General features: G+C 40.9%; 1 protein-coding gene across 1 annotated transcript; it reads left to right on the top strand.

Moving 5' to 3' along the window:
- Positions 1 to 7,385: 7,385 nt before the first annotated feature.
- LOC9661012 (probable phospholipid-transporting ATPase 4) lies at positions 7,386 to 11,411 on the top strand. The gene is made up of 10 exons (XM_024687375.1): positions 7,386 to 7,766; positions 7,818 to 9,190; positions 9,239 to 9,349; positions 9,401 to 9,677; positions 9,730 to 9,818; positions 9,879 to 9,987; positions 10,046 to 10,246; positions 10,297 to 10,422; positions 10,473 to 10,571; positions 10,623 to 11,411. Exons 1-10 carry the CDS (start codon positions 7,386 to 7,388, stop codon positions 11,409 to 11,411), a joined length of 3,555 nt encoding a protein of 1,184 aa, XP_024543143.1.
- The last annotated feature ends 6,164 nt before the right edge of the window (positions 11,412 to 17,575 follow it).

Raw genomic sequence — 17,575 nt, 5'->3', positions numbered from 1 at the left:
GCTCGACCCGAGGGGTAGGGTGTCAAGAGAGCGAGGCTCTCGGGAGAGTTGCGGCTCTCAGCTTCCGTTCATGAGGGTGTGAACTTGCAGGGAAGCGTGGTGGATTGTAAGCAACCAAAGGGAACAACTCGAGAGACGATCCATGGGGTTCAAATATAGAGGGAAAGGGCCCATGAACAAGAATGCACCCCCTTTTCCAAACGGTTAAGGGTCTTGGGATATTTGGGGTTAAGCGTCCTTGGGTTTGAATAGTACTGGGTTGGGTGACCTCCCGGAAAGTCCAAATTCAAGAGCTTACAACTGCCAGCATATGCAATCTTTTACTTTTCCTTCTGCTTCTTGTTACACTTTAGCTTGCGTATGAGAGTCTTTAATAGGGCATTAGTCTGTGCCAATTATCCTTCTAGAACGTCCAATCTAGCCTTGGATGACCAAACCTCACCACTAAACTCTTGTTTGGAAGTTTCTTCACTGGAGTCCTCCTCATGCAAGGATTCCTCATCCATAACTTTTTGTTCAACTGGAGGCTTTAGCTTTGGAGGAGGTTCCATCTCCGCCTTGGTCTTTTTACACCCTACCTTTGCCATCTCCCAGCAATCCACCTGTATCCTTCGCTAGAAATAAGGAAAAGGCTCTGATACCAAATTGTAAGCTATAAATTTTTCCTTTCTAATTTGTTAGCTTACCTTATCTATCTGACCACCACGGTCTTGGCCTTAGTTAAGTTCCCATGCCAAAGTTCCTGCCTATTGTACTAGATCCTACTTGGTCTTACTTGGTTTCAGCAACTCATTGCACAAGCAACAGAGGGTTAGCCATCCATCCATAGATTCCCAAACTCTCTCTCAATCCCCCTCCTTGTGTAGGCTGAACTTAAGGTTTGGTTACACTCCCCACAGGCACAAACAACTAAGCACACCAAGCCTCTAGATTCCTAACATCCCTTGGTATGATAAGACTTGATCATGGGACCTTTAAATCCTAAGCATTGGGTGCCACACTTGCCTCAGGACACTAGGGGGAAACACTATGGCCTAATGGCTGGGTATGGGTAACCCTACTCCCCCATTTCCATCCCGAAGGGAAGGCCCAAGCCCCCAAGGTACTCAAGTGGGGCACCACTCCATATGAGCTATGAGCACCACAGTTGGTTTCCCTTTTAAGAGTGGGAGCTGCTCTTGAGCACTTCCTTAGGTGGCCCCTCTAGCACTACCCGAGTCCATGCTCACTCCCACCCAAGGCCCCTCAACCCTAGTCTCAACCTCAAGTCAGTTTGGAAGCACAACTTAGACTCAATCTCAGACCTGATCTTGAATCTCAGACTCTGTCTTGATCTTAGTCTCGGACTTGATCTCAAACGTCTCAGAGTCAGTCTTGGACTCGATCTCAGACTCGGTCTTGAACTCAGTCTCAAAATTGGTCTTAGACTTGATCTCGGACTCAATCTCATCCAATGAACTCTTTATCATTTTGGTCATGCTTTCAGGGATTCTTTAGCCTTTAACACCTCGGGGAGTTGGTTCCTTATAAACTCCTTCTCGGACTCCATCTTGGACTCTATATCAGACTCCTTCTCATTTTGGACTTCATCTCAGTTTGCTTCTCTAAATCCATCTTAGATTTACCAAGAGCTATCATGCAATGTAGCTATTAAAAACAAATGGCTTTAACCCTATACCTTTAAAAAAAAAAAGCCTTAATATAAGAGTGATGAGTGAAGGTGCAAGGAATTGAGGCTTTGGTGTAGCAAGATGGGAAAAAGCATAGGGATAGCTTGAGATTTATAACAAAACTCTATCTTCATTCTTTTATTCTTTTATTTGGCATTTTAAAGTATAAAAAACCAAAAAGAATGACTCAATAGATGATTTATAAGGGTTTAAATATAAAAAGAAAGGGCCCATAAACAAAAGTACACTTATTTTCCCAAATGGTTAATGGTGTTAAAATTAAATATCCTTGGGTTTGAAAAATAATAGGTTAGATAACCTTTAAAGAAGTTTAAGTTCAAGAGCTTACATTTGGTATAAAAAAGGTGTTAGATTTAACTCTATTGGTTGGCTAAAGAAATCACATCACATGCTGAGATTAGATGAGTAGTAATTGTTTCAGAACTCATCTATAAAAAAGAGAAAATTAATAAAAAAATCTATACTAGCATCCGCGTTAGACAAAGAGGTTGCCCCCTAACTCAGTCAAAACAAAGTCTAATGAGCACAACACATTGGGACCAAAAGTTCTTACCCAGAAAAACAAGAGTGGGAGTGGCTCTAAATGAAGTGCTCAAGGAATGAGCATGAAGTGATTGGTCAAAGATTCTCTAGAAAGGGAGACAAGAAGGACTGACACATCGCAAGTGTCATGACACATGGAAGTGTCAGGTCCAGTCCGAGATGGAGTCCAAGGTGGAGTTCAAGATAGAGTCCGAGATGGAGTCTGAAAAGGAGATTGAGAAGGAATCCAAGATAGAGTCCAAGAAGGAGTCCGAGATGGAGTCCAAGAAGGAGTCTGAGATGGAGTTTAAGTATATAGCACACTTTTGGCTCCACTTTAGGGTTTAAGGATTTTTATACTACAACTCCACCACCTATAGACAAAGTTTGATATCATCAAATGATAAACCATTTTATAAAGTAACCCCATCATGGATTACAATTTCATCCTTAGCACCAAGCCAATATTCGTTGGTCATTTGACATCGAAGGCTCATGATGCCTTGCCCATATATATGTATATATATATATGTGTGTGTGTGTGTGTGTGTGTGTGTGTGTGTGTGTATGTATATATATGTATATATATATATACATACATGTCTATATAGCCTAGCCTTTTGATTTTTGTTTTTGTTTAAAATTCTACATTTTCGAGTTTCTAAACTGAGATAACTTAAATTTTATCTACTATGAAACTATTTTTAGAAAGAACTTCATTGATGTTGAAACTGTGATGAGAAAGGCACGAAGAATCATAGGATGGGTGGTGAACCTACAAAAGGAAAAGTCAAACAAAATACTTAATAAATTGGACAAAAGACCTGAAAGCCGTTGTTCCCCATGATATTGTGCTATATAGAAACATTCCCATCTGCCACAGCCTCCATAATTGTCCCTTATTCTCCATATGCTTAAATGTTAATGCAATTGCTACACTCCAACGTAACAATCAGAAATAATGAATCAGCCTTAATGTATCAAGTTTACCATCTTGGAGTTGATTTGGCGTCATAGTCTGTAAGAAGAAAACCACAGTTTAGTTAAATCTTGAACACAGAGCATACCTTTGACTTTGGAATGCTTGTTATGTATCTGGCCAGAAATGCTGCAATTCCTTCAATAATATCGTTTTCATTCACTAGTGTATATTCTCCCTCCACAGCATCTTCATTGGCACCTCCAAAAAGGTCAGTCGACACCCACACCCACCATCTTGGATCATCAATGCCAGCTGTTACGAGATCATCCTCTGCATTCTTACAACCAGTTGTAGCATCTAAACGAGGAAAGAATTACCAGCAAGTGGTAGATCAATTGAGGTAACGGCATCTTCAGTTGATTTTATCTCTTCCAACTTTTGAAGGAAGGAAACTGACTCCACTCTGTCTCTTAATTGTTCATAGAGCTGAAACACATGAGATTAAAATAGAAAACTGGGGCAAAAGTAAGAAACTTACATTAGAAGGGCAATCGGAAAAATTGGTGATGCCCTTCCTACCCGAATCGTTAAGAATTTTCTTGTACGTATCTAGAGTAGCACAAAGATCCTCATTCTCTTTGCGCATATTCTCCAGCGACCCAATAAGATCGCCGGTATTTGCTGTCTCAGCAATACCAGATTTACATGCTGGCGATGAACTGCCATGGTGCATCCAGGCTGCTTCGTTTATAACACTCGTGGATGCGCTACTTCCAACCATGGTCTGACCTAATAACAGACAAAGGTATATTCTTGAGAAAAGGAAGGTGGCTTCTATAAACTTAAGCGAGCAGACAGGAGACAAGAAATTTCTTGATGGTCAATGCAATAATGGGATCCTAAAGTTGAGAGTTTTACCACTTTACTACTATTTCGGAAGGTTCAACTTAGTAACCAAAAGCTGACGCCTTAGTCCTTCCACCTCCAGCCGCAAGGCATCGACCTCTGACTGCAAAATCCCACGAATTGCATCTTCTTTCTCTTTCTGATTTTGCAGTACGTTTAGATTTCGATCACATTCCTCCAGCTTCGCCTGACTTTTGTAATTTTTCATCTCTAACTGCATGATTTTGTTTAAGGAAGACTCGAGGTGCACTTCAAGAACCACTTGGTCGAGTTTCAAATCAGCCGACGCCTTAAGTACCCTGTTTAGCTCTTCTTCCGCTTTTGCTCTACACTGCTCCTCCTTTTGAAGCTTGAAATCAAGGCTTATCTTATCCGTGCTACTTGACTCAAGTTCGCTCTTCAGGGTTTTCATCTCGGCTAACATAGCTGCATTCTGACCATCTGCCGCTTTCATTTTCAGCTTCCAACTTCTTATTTCCATACCTGCCTTTGTCACCTTGTTCCTGAGCAGCCTTACAGTTTCCATTAAAATAGATACTTTGCTACCTACTACGTTCATTTCCTGGACCATACCGTCCTCTAGCAACTTGGCGCCTGTTGCTAGAAGTTGTTTACATGTTGAAGCACAGTGAGCTTGCCTTTCTAGATTCCTAATAATAATATTGTTAAGAATAGCAATCTCTGCATTCTTCTTCTCGAGAGTCAATTCCATGCTCTCAAGCTGCCTGTCAAGCTTACGAATCTGCTCTTCAGCAATCTGAAGGTTTTTTTCCTTGTTTTTCTTTTCTATGGCAAGATTGACAATTCTAGTATTTGTTTGCTTAACTTCAGACCTTAGCCTTTCAGCTTCTTTCACTGAAGCTTCTACATGCCTTTCCATCCAGCACCGTCTATCTCTCTCTTCCTTAAGATTACCTTCCATCTTTTCCATCTCTTCTCGTTGTTGTGATAATTCAGAGCACAGGTCATCCCACTCTTCGTCAGAATTCAAATCTGACTCCGAAATTTCATTAAGCTCGCTTTCCTTGCTTATTCTGCCTTCTCCTGGCTGTTGGATTTTTAAGAACTCAGATGCTCTCTTTGCCAGTTCTGTTCCCCTCCGAGACATTTTTCTCGAGAGCCTCCTTGAAAGCCTTCTTTCAGCTCGGGACTGTTCAGTTTCTATGCTTACCTCTGATAATATCGACACTTTAGGAATTCCAAAAACTCTATGAGGAGTGAGAGATGCTATTCCCACTGTCAAAGCCCTCAAACTCTCCTGTTGCATCCGCACTTTTGCCTCTAGACTCTGTTTTTCATTTATCCTTTCCGTTCGCTCTATTTTTAGTTGCCTTTTCAAGCTCTCGGTGTGAGACAGCAACAAGCGCTGTTGGTCAAGCAACTTTTCATGCCCAAAAATCCATGCTTCAACTTCTTCTCCATTTAACATGGCCTCTCGTGTTTTATCTTCAAAAAGTCGAGTATGTTCTTTAGCCTCGTCTTTTAGAAATTTCACTGCCTTCTCATAAGTATCAAGTTGCCTTCTCAGCCTCACCAACGCTGCATCTTGGTGCTCAACTCTATGTTTCAATATCGTGCATTCCTGTTCAACATGCTGATTCACATTTTCGAGCATTTGAGCAAGGTGTCTTTTTTCTGTCACCTGTTAATGCTTGAAACAAAAAAGAAAAACATTAAATAAAGAAGTAAGACCTCTACAGCAGTACCTCTTTCTGTAGAACAGGAAAATCACGATCATACTGCACAAACTTCCAAGTAATCTCCGCTGTCTTTTGTTCAGTTTCTTCTACATCATGCTCCAGTTTCTTACATAACTCACGCAAATGATGAGCTTCACTTCTTTCCCTCTCTAGAGCTTCTTTCGCCTGAAAAAGTTTTCTGAAAAAAGTAGAAGTTCGTAAGAAATAATATTTCTTACATATACTTACTCTTCTAATTGAACCACCTTTCCCGTTTTCTCTCGTTCTTTAGCAGTGGTGAGATTTAATGCTGAATGCTCCATTCGCAATTGTCTTGAAGTTTCGTCTAGCTGAATAAACTTCCGCAGTTAATGAATCAGTTGAGCCTATTTGCGGTCTCACCTGAATTTGAAGCTCTTCTCTTTCTTTATTCAAATGCTCACATCTTTTTGTCAAAATATCCAGGTCATGTTCTCCTGTTTTTTCATCCAGCTGATAGCAGGCAGGTGATAGCAAACTAAAGAGCATTCATCTAAATGCCAAATATACCTGTCTAATATCTCCGTTTCCTGGGAGAGTGGTTGCTTCTATATTATCAGTGACTTCCCAATCCTCATTTGCTAAAAGCCTATTTAGAGCTACGCCATCCAATGCTTCGTTCAAACAACCTCGCATCATGCATAACTCGTCTATAGCATTTTTCTTGTCCTCTGCTAGCTCAGCAATCTCCGCTTGAAGTTCGACCTAGTGAAACAGGCGGGAATTCAAGAATTTAAAGACTGCTATTTACCTTAGAATGTCCCTCACAAAGATGTATGAAGGCACGCCAGAAGGAGCCAACAAGCACAGCCTTTTCGAGGCTGTGCAGGCAAAGCTCTTTGATCATCTCGTTGCAACCAACAGAGTAGACATATAGCATGCGATATGCTCTATCAATCTGACTTTCAGAGAGACCTAAGATACCGAGTTGTACCCTCGATAGACCGTATTCCTGTAAACTACTATTGGTATCGCCATGCGCAGCCCTGTTATAACTCAAGAAATAAAGTACCATTCGACGGTCCATAGTTTATGTTTAATCCTTTTAGTACTTACTTGTGTTCAGATTCTTGTAGCATTCTATCTAGCCAGGCCTCAATAAGGGTTCCTTCTCTCATGAAACATCTCCATTTTTCTCGGCCCTCCTCCCCAGTAATTGCCATGAAATCTGTCTCTAACTTCAGCATCAACACGCTTAATTCAGCAGCTACTTTTCGTGAAGATTTTGGAACCTGAGGCGCGGTAACTGGTGCAGTCCGAGGACTATGTTTCGGTTGAGTTCGACGGCAGGACTTAGCTGACAGCCTCATTACGCGTTGTAGGGCGGGAAACTCCCAGGTCGCTACGCCTTTGGCCATCTTCAACACACTGTCGGCTCCCATGGCGTCTTGAGACAACCCTATGGGCCACTGTTAGCTAACTACCATCCCGGTGCTTCTGCGGATGACGTGCCTCATCCCGACGTCCGGCTCTTCCATAGGCAAAACCAGTACGGTTTGTCTTTAAAAATAACCCTTAGCTAGGCCGTGTGTTTACGCGTCATTAACTGTGAAAAAGCGCAGGTTTGCTTGTTTCAACCAACAGTCTTTTAAAAAGCCGCCTGTGGGAGTGGTATCATGTTCTGCAATGACTGGTGGCAGAAAACGTGTAAGGTGGAGCAGATTATATTCATTTTGCTGCGGCAAACCTTCTGCAGTGAAGGATTTTCCACCGACAGGTTTCTCAAGGGTAGTATACTGCAACCAGCCAGGAAAACACAAGGCTGGTCCTCTGAAATACCTCTCCAATTATGTCTCTACTACTAAGTACGACGTGATCACATTCTTCCCAAAGGCGTTATTTGAGCAATTCAGAAGGGTGGCCAGCCTATACTTTTTATTTGCCGCAGTTTTGTCACTCACGCCCTTAACTCCGTTCTCTCCAGGCAGCTTGATCGCACCTTTGATCTTTGTCATGGGTATAAGCATGCTTAAAGAGGGACTGGAAGATTGGAGGCGCCATAAGCAGGTACAATACAGATTTGTCTCTTCTTTGCTCTATTAGCTCTTCGTTCTGCAGGACAAAGAGGTAAATTCTCGGTTGGTTTTGGTTAACTGTGGAACTGGAGAATTTGAATTAAGAGAGTGGCAAGATGTTACTGTTGGGGATATTGTGATGGTTCGAAAAGATCACTTTTTCCCAGCTGACCTTTTCATGCTATCCACAAGTTACACAGATGGAATCTGCTATGTCGAAACCATGACCCTTGATGGTGAAACAAATTTGAAGGTGAAGCAGTCACTAGAAATCACGGTTAAAATAGTTCACGAGGAAGACATTGAGAAATTTGATGGAATTGTGAGATGTGAAGATCCAAATAACAGCTTGTACACATTTATTGGAACACTTGACTTTGACGACCACCTTAGTTCTCTTGGGCCCCAGCAACTGTTACTTCGGGGATCAAGACTTCGAAACACAGACTTTATATATGGGGTTGTAATATTTAGCGGTCATGACACGAAGGTCATGCAAAACGCTACAGACCCTCCTTCAAAACGAAGCCGCATTGAGAAAAAAATGGACTACATCATCTACATCCTTTTCAGCGTCTTGTTATTAATTGCTACTGTTGGTTCTCTTTTCTACGGCATAGTAACAAAAGAACAAATGCCTACATGGTGGTATATGTCTCCTGACAAGGCGCAGGTGTTTTATGATCCTCGACGAGCAACTGCTGCATCATTTCTACATCTAGTTACAGCACTTATTTTATATGGGTATCTTATACCAATCTCTTTGTATGTCTCAATCGAGATTGTTAAGACAGTCCAAGCCAGTTTTATCAACTGGGACTGGCAAATGTTTCACGAAGAGTCCAACAAGACAGCTCAAGCACGAACTTCCAACTTGAACGAGGAACTTGGGCAAGTTCACACCATATTATCTGACAAAACTGGAACTTTGACATGCAACTCTATGAATTTTCTCAAGTGCTCAATTTCAGGCACGCCCTATGGTCGAGGTGTCACGGAGGTAGAGAAAAGTATTGCAAGAAGACTTAGCAAAGAACAATGGGAATCTGAAGACATTCAAGAGTCTTGTTCCGAAGATGATAATAACGACAAGTTCTGCTTGTCTTCAGAAAAAGTCCAGACGAATGCTCCCACTATTAAAGGATTTAACTTCAAGGACGAACGCTTAATGGAAGGCAACTGGATATATGAGCCCAATCCTCATTCGATACGGCTTTTTTTTCAACTGTTAGCAGTTTGTCACTCTGCTATTGCCGAAGAGGATGACGACAACGAAATCCACTATGAAGCAGAATCCCCAGACGAAAATGCCTTCGTTATAGCTGCCAGAGAATTTGGTTTTATTTTTTTTAAAAGAAACCAAAGTAGTGTCATGGTATGGGAACCGGATATAGATCTTGACACAAAGCTGGAAAGGTTTGCCCTATAAAATTTCAAAGTTAGTGTACTAAAACTTCTGTACAGAGAATATCAAATACTGAATCTTCTTGAGTTCAACAGTACAAGAAAAAGGATGTCTGTAGTAGCTAAGGGAGAAGATGGACAAATTATTTTGTTCTGCAAGGGTGCTGACAGGTTTATATTGAATTGAACTGCTAATTGTTTTTACTCACATTATGTCCTCAGCGTTATCTTTGAGCGACTTGGTGCAAACGGTCGCCAATACGAAGAAGCTACTCGAGTGCACCTTGGTAAGTATGCAGAGGCTGGTCTAAGAACACTAGTGCTGGCATATCGAAAGATCGAGGAAACCGAATACATCAGGTGGAATGAAACGTTTCAAAATGCCAAAATTACTGTTGGCATTGAGCGTGAGTTGTTACTAAACAATGCATCGGATGAACTGGAGAAAGATCTTGTTCTTCTGGGTGCCACTGCTGTAGAAGACAAACTACAAAAAGGAGTAAGCTTTTTGTAATAAAGTTTGCCTTTCAATATGGTAGTAGACTTCGCAGGTTCCAGAATGTATTGAGATCCTCGCACAAGCTGGTCTTAAAATCTGGGTTTTGACAGGTGATAAGCTCGAGACTGCTATCAACATTGGGTCTGCCTCTTATCCTGTTTTTGTGGTGTGCATTATACTATCTTTTTAACGTATGTGCAGCTATGCTTGCAATTTGATTAGACAGGGAATGAAGCAGATTATTATAGCCACGGAGCTCTTAAATATCTCCTCAGTAGATGCTCCTAGAGAGATGGAAGAAGTTGCTAAGGTTAATCCTGATTTATCTACTTATTTAGCACGCATTTGATAACACAGGACTTCTACAGGATAAAGTTCAGGAACTTATTATGTCAGGTTTACAAGATGTAGACTCTGAAAAAAGTTTAAATACAGTATTTGCATTGATTATTGATGGAAAATCTCTCACATATGCGCTAAGTGAGGATTTGAAATTGAGCCTGCTTAAGCTAGCTATAAAATGTGCTTCTGTAATTTGTTGTAGAGTCTCACCGCTTCAAAAAGCTTTGGTGAGTTTGGTCTGAATTATAGATGTTTGAAAACTAACATCCACAAGCAGGTGGCAAGGCTTGTTAAACAAGGGACAGGTAAAATTACCCTGGCCATTGGAGATGGAGCAAACGACGTGGGCATGATTCAGGAGGCACATATTGGTGTTGGTATAAGTGGCGTAGAAGGCATGCAGGTCCATATTTTCCTCTGAACATACTTGTTGTTTACTGAGACCTTATATAGGCAGTTATGGCTAGTGACTTCGCAATTGCTCAATTTAGCTTTCTGGAGCGTTTGCTAATTGTTCATGGACATTGGTGTTACAAAAGAATTTCTTCAATGGTTAGTCTTTAGGATGGATACTTTATTGCTAATGAATACTGGTACCTGCAGATCTGCTACTTCTTTTACAAAAACATGACATTTGGTCTCACTCTTTTCTACTACGAAGCGTATACATGTTATTCTGGACAAACGGTATACAATGACTGGACTATGTCCTTGTTCAACGTAATATTTACCTCCATTCCTGCATTGGTGCTTGGCATTTTTGAACAAGACGTATCTGCAAGAGGGTGCCTACAGTTTCCTGCTCTTTATCAGCAAGGACCTAAGAACATTCTATTCAACTGGTCTCAAGTTTTTGCCTGGTTTACCAACAGCATATATAGCTCCCTTATCACTTACTACTTCACCTGGAACATTTATAAGCTTCATTCCTTCAGAAAGGACGGGAAAACACCAAGCCTGGATGCCTTCGGTACAAGTATGTACACATGCATTATCTGGATAGTTAGCCTTCAGATGGTGTTGACAACGAATCACTTTAGCTGGATTCAGCACTTGGGTATATGGGGAAGCATTTTCCTTTGGTATTTGTTTTTAGTTGTCTATGGATTTCTCTGCACATCTATTTCTACAACAGGTTACAAGGTTTTTGTGGAAGTTATGCTTCCTAGCCCTGTTTATTGGTTGGCTACTATTCTTATACCGCCTATATCCCTGTTTCCGTACTTTACAATTTTAGCAGCTCAACGTGCGTTGAGGCCAATGGACAATCACATTGTTCAAGAGATCAGACGCAAGCAAGATTCTTTTCTGCATCCTGCCTCCCGGTCGACTTCTAAAAAGACGTCAGTCAGCTCCAGAGCGACATCACTTCAGACAGCAGAAACTTCTTGACTTACGATAACGCCTTTACAATTCTTAGTGCAAGGTACAATATTTGTGGTATATTCGCTAGCCTTCCCGCCATTTTATTACGAGATTGAAATGGTCACTCCCTTGGGGCAATAGGGTTTGAGGCCGCGCTTGATACGAAAAGGCGCTCAACCGGAGGTACTTTCTTGATTTCTTCCATCTCAGGACGGATTGATTAAGTAGGGAATGATTCCAGCTCGAGAAATGGATGCCGCGATTTCCCAGCTTCAGGTGCAGGATAACCGAGAGAGAGTTGCTGCCATACAGAAGCTGCAAGCAGTTCTTGACAGGAACCAGAAAAGTTTGAATGCGACGGATGTGGGAAACCTACTCAATGCCACCGTTGATCTCCTTAAAGACCGAGATCATGAAGTATGTCAGGGAGCCCTTCACGTTCTTGCATCAGCAGCGTCTCTTGCTGGTGATAGACTTCAGCTAGATTTCATGGCGCTGCTGCCTGCAATTATAGATAGACTTGGAGACGACAAGCAGTCTGTCCGTGACGCAGGGCGTGGACTCCTGCTAGCTCTCATGCAGGTAGTTGACAATCTTGAAAATTTTGCTTGCCTGGCAAATAAGAACAACTATGCATGGTCTTCTAGTTGTTGACGCCTTTCAGATATTCTCACCGACGATGGTAATTGAAAGGATCAGCACTAATGCGTCTCAACATTACAACTGTAAAGTTCGTGAGGAGTTTGTGCGAGTGCTAGACTCCGCAATTAGACTTTTTTCTCTAGACGAACTCCCTGTCGTCCAGCTTTTACTTCCTGTGGTAAAATCGAAGAATCTTCATTTTCTTTTCTGGACTTGACTTGCGTTTCGTTTGCACAGGTTTTGGACTTGGCTAAAGATCCAAACTCTCATGTTAAGGAAGCCACTATGAAAATTTTGGAGGTACAAATCAATTCATTTACGGTAAGAGTTCTATTCGTATGCATCTTCCAGAAGCTATATCAGAAAAAGGGAGACCATTTTAAAGATGAGATTCGAACATTTTCCTTACGGTGGCCTGGTCAGGTACCTATTTAGGTTCTTGTTCACGAGCTAAGATTGGAACTAACAGCTTGATCTTTATGCTTGGAAAGATTGATTCAAAGGTATGCACATGTGGACCAAAAGTGCCATCTCCTGTTGCTGGGATGAAAAAACAGCTGAATGAAAACGCGTCCCCAGCAGGTTTGTTTGATGAGAATTATAGCTAAAACTTTACCAAGGTTTCTGGCAGGAAGCTACTTGTTAAAGCATGGCCCTTCAAGTAACGTGCGGTCAACAATAGCTGCACCGTCTGCTCCCCAGCTTGCATCACCTTCATTTCAATTAGATGTTCACCTCGATGGTAGTGATCATGATGGAGTCTCCGTGATCATCAGTGAACCTCGAGTAGCTGACAAAAATCCTGACGAAACTCAAGCACAAACACGCCAGGGCCAAAGTTGTTGTAATGCTACACAAGATCCAGGAGAACCCTGCTGCATTTCTGGGATGATATCGTTAGACGAGACTCTTGCAGAAAGTCTTAGTAAAACTGCTGATTGGTCTGTCAGAGTGGGAGCATTTTCTTCCATCAAGAAATTTCTACACCAAGGTTCAAAGGGCCTGTCAGAGATCCACCAGTGTTTTGATAGCATCATAAGATTGCTCCGGGACCATTTGACGGATGCACACTTCAAAGTTTCTCAGGCGGCACTTTCTATAGTGGTTGATCTGGTAAAGGCATGTAAGAAGGGATTTGGAGTTCAGCTAGATTTAATGCTTCCGCTTCTATTTCCTCGACTGGTGGACTCAAGAGATGAAACTTGCGAGCTCGCAGCAGCAGCTTTACAAGCTATTGGAAATACATACGACATTAAAATACTTTTTCCAGCAATTCTCCGCTCCCTTGACGAGCAACGTTCGCCAAAAGGAAAGGTGGCAGTTATAGAGTATGCAATTGGTGCTTTTGTGAAGCTGGAGTTCAACTACGAAGTTATATCACCACTTCTAAGGCTTTGGTTGTCTAAGCTGGTGACACTTTCCAAGTCTAGGCAATCGAAAGTTAAGGAGACTTCTCTGATGGGAATCATAGCTGTCTACTCTCACCTGGATACTATAATCGTACTCGAGTTTATCTTGGCCTTGCCAGTTGACGAGCAAACCGCCTTGAGGAGGTCCTTAAAGCAATATGTTCCACAGATTGAGGTCGACCTTGTGGACCATATGCGGTTTAGGAGTCACAGGGCTCCTCTGGTTACCATGGAGGAGACTGATATGTCAGCAATGAGGAAGCCTTACATGCACGTTTTTCCGGCAGTAAAAAATTGTGACAATAAGCCTCCAAATCCAACTCAGATGGATAGATCGGGTGTGAACGAAGGAATGGTGAAGGAGTTACGGTTCAACTGTAGAACTCCACAAAATTCTGGCGACCCGACGATTATTGGACCCAAAATCAGGGACTCCAATACTGGGTGGGATATAAACTGCGACAAAACTAGAAGATGGCTAGACAGTTACTCAATGAACGTGGACGTCTCGGACGGGGCTGACAGTGCACATTTGAATCCAGACACTGGAAGTGCTGAGAATAACGTTACTCGCATGCTAACTGAGCGGGTAGATAATGGTGTTTTAGTGATATATCATAACGTGTTCTAATGTAGGTCTTTCTTTGGGGACCTGAAAAGACGCTATCAGTGAAGCACGAGGCATTGCTCGCAGCAGCCCGGCTTCACCAATCTAGCGACACAAAAGTTTGGTCACAGGTTTGCACATTAACATAAAGAGCATCATTTTAAAGTAAAGGATTTAATATCTGCAGTATTTTGACAAGCTCATTTCAACTGTATTGGAAGCAGCCAAGGATTCTGATAAGTTTATTAGGGAATTGGCCTTGTCAATTATCCCAGATATTCTTAAACAGGTGAATATATTGAAGATTGTAGCTTGTGACGCTTACACTTGCATGTGTGGGCAGATTGTGAAACGACTTCCTAAGGAAATGCTAGTTGAAAGGCTTCCAACCTTTCTGCCAGTGCTTGTAGAGGCATTCAAGCACCAGCAAGAAGACGTGAGACAGGTATTCCATTTTAAGGGCCTTAACATTCCCACGACATCAGTACTATGTGCTGCAGGCTGTTCTGTTCTCTCTGGTTGACATTTATGTAGTAATTGGGAAGGATTTTCTCCCGTACCTCAGCGGTTTAAATGGGACACAATTACAACTAATTACAAATTATGCGAGTCATATGACTCAGGTATTGCAGTTTTTAACCTTATCTTCAGATAGGTGATTATCAACTATAGGGTGAAGCTATGCAATCACAACCATTCAAGGATTCAGCATCTTCATCTCTGGTATTAAAATGTGTTCAAATCAAGAGGTGCAGTGCTGCTCCTTAGGAAACCGTTAGCTGAACAAGGTGGTGGTTACCGCTTGTAATAATCTATGTCACACTGTGTTTGTTCTTAGCTTTTTTACTTTAATCCTTTCATCCGATAGCGTTTGTGGATGTACTATTGCAAAAGTAGTGTTTGGGATTCGAGGATGCTTGGACTGATTACGGAATCTTCTGTGCATCTGGTGCTTTAGAATGTTGAGTTTGGTGGGGCGTCCAACGAGCGAATCGAGCCGAATCCTGTTTAATGTTTTTAATTCTGGATTTCCATACAACGTTATGTGTATCTACACTAATTTTTTTATGTTTTAAATTCTAGGGTTTGTATGAGAAGCTGGCGTTTTACAGTCGCCACGATGTAGCATTGAAGCAGCGGTTTTGTTTGTTTTCACAAGCTATGAGAACGCAGTAATCCGACCAAACACGTTTATGAAGTTCACAGTTATGACGACGGTGGACTTCGTAGTAAATTTTTACCGTGTGTGATCTCGTGACAGGTGTGTGGATATAATGTACTTTCATTAATGCAATTTCTTGCTTACAGAGTCAATTAAATTTTTCCCTCTTTTTCTTAATCACTCATTGACTTTTTAAGAGACAGAATGGTGCCGGTTGCAAAGGGGAAGTTTTTAAAAATGTAGGGTTTAATTTTTTTTTCAGGTGAAATAGGGGGGGGGGGGGGGGGGGGGGGTTTAAAACGGCAAATAATTGCCCAGAATGCAATTAAAGTCTTACGAACCACTTGTATAATTGATTCTGTATAGCAAGAGTCACTCACATTAGGCACTTCAGAGCTCAAGGGATGGTTTTTATGTTGACTCTGCAAGCATTGAGGTACAGATTATCAGTTATGTTGAGACTGTGACACGCTCCATAGAGAAGTGGTCAAGGGTGCTGTTTATATATTTTCTAGCACTTGTGGTGATATGCCTTCTTTCTTCTTGGGAGATACTTGCAGATAGAAAGATGAAAGCTATGCCAGTAGATAAAGATCAATGCCTTCCATGCATTGATCTTGACCGAACATGTATTACTGAGATACATCGTATGGCTCTAAACAGTTTTATGGATCTCATTAGCACAGTCATATCGTGAGACAAAACTATCTAAGGTAAAGATTGTTAGGTGCCAACTTTGACCATGTGGTCAACGTGGGTCAAAGGTAAGCTCAAGGGTATATTAAGGCATGGACTTAAGATAAGGAATTTAACCTACCCTAAGGGCTGGTACAATGGAGCTTTTGTGGTTGGGTGGTGAGGAACCTTAAGAGGAGGCATAGCACAGTCTAGGGAGCCTATGTGTTTGTTATTTAGTGCTGGATTGTAACATTGGTATCAAAGAAGTTGGTGGCAGTGGCCAGCCAAAATGAATGCTAGAATCTTAATGTTGATGGTGATGTTAATAGTGGTGCCGATGGAGTTGTGGAAGTTTGGACTATCCATAATGTTATTCATAAGTTGTGACCCCTCAACAAAAATCAGCAAGAGATGCAAGAAGTGATGCATAGCATGATAGCTATTATGTGTGAGCATGTTGAAGCCTACTCAAGGCTGGTGGTGGTGGTGCTCCAAAATAAGACTTGGTGGATCAACTGAAGATTCTAACCTTTTTTGGTGATGGTGGCATAAATGAGTGATGTTTTTGGCTATCAAAAGAACTCCAGATGCAAAACCATTCCAATGGTTTTGCATAATTTGGGTTTTTGATGGTGGAATTGGCTTGAGGAGTCTCATGTTGAGAACAAGAAACCTGAGAATCCTCTAGAACGCTAAGAGCCCAAGTGCTAACATAAGTATCAAAGTCAAACAAACTAAGAGTTACTTACAGGAGGCTACAGAAAGAAACTTCAAAAAATAATCATATCAAGAGCAATAACTTCACTTTCACTCAATGTTTCTTGCATAATGCCCTTTCATGAACTCTAATGCATAAGCACTTTTTTGTAGATTTTTTGAAAGATAAACCACATTTGTAGTAAGTCATAACCTACCTTAATCTCCCTGATAAAAAAAACTAGAATACTCTTGGAAATATTTTTTTATATAAGTAATACTCTTTCCAAATAAATATACTCTTTTCTTATAGACCAAGTTATTTTTTTTCTGTTTGATGAAGCACTCCTTTCTCTAAATATATAAAACATGTACACTAATAATTAACAATCACTTTATGCTTGAATGTGAGCAGACAATCTTTTTTTTTATATAGTGCAACAAAGAAATCCTCTAAATAATAGTTTCTAATATATTAGTAACATGGGCTTCCATTTCATGCATAGATTCAACACAATTTTTATATATTAAAAATGTATAAAAAGAGTTTCTTATAATTAATAAATATGAAAAATCAGTTTATTATAATATATTATTTGTATTCTATCTTTCTTTACATTTTATATCTTATATCTCTTTGCAACTTTTTGTATTCATATTCTATCCATAAGCACCATCTTTGCAAGTGTCTACTTTTACCTCTTAAAGCAATCCTTCTGCATCATAAGAATGCTAATTCATCCATTAATCTTTTAGCATTTATAAGAGGTAGCTCAAGCTACCACTCGGAAGACTTGTGTCCTTAACCATATTTTGACTATCACGTTGATAAACTCAAGCCTAAAATTCATAAGTACAATTCTGAACTATGTAAGGATAATCCTATGACTCCTTTATGGTTTTTGAGTCCCTTTGCTTCAAGTGATCCCAATTATAATTATTTACCACAACTAATCAAGCCATATTTACCTAATTCTGCTCTAATCCTTAAGGAAAA

The sequence above is a fragment of the Selaginella moellendorffii genome, unplaced genomic scaffold (genome assembly GCF_000143415.4).
Source record: "Selaginella moellendorffii unplaced genomic scaffold, v1.0 SELMOscaffold_53, whole genome shotgun sequence".
In the NCBI taxonomy this organism is placed as follows: Eukaryota; Viridiplantae; Streptophyta; class Lycopodiopsida; order Selaginellales; family Selaginellaceae; genus Selaginella; species Selaginella moellendorffii.
The sequence above is the reverse complement of the archived record's forward strand: the minus strand, read 5'-3'. Positions and strand labels throughout refer to the sequence as shown.

What these genes read in the sequence shown, in the direction of transcription:
- LOC9661012 (XM_024687375.1), top strand. Translation starts at nt 7,386, where the DNA reads ATGACTGGTGGCAGAAAACGTGTAAGGTGGAGCAGATTATATTCATTT. An exon ending in GTGGCGTAGAAGGCATGCAG is followed by an intron (nt 10,423 to 10,472) that starts GTCCATATTTTC and finishes GACCTTATATAG; the next exon opens with GCAGTTATGGCTAGTGACTT. An exon ending in ACAAAAGAATTTCTTCAATG is followed by an intron (nt 10,572 to 10,622) that starts GTTAGTCTTTAG and finishes TGGTACCTGCAG; the next exon opens with ATCTGCTACTTCTTTTACAA.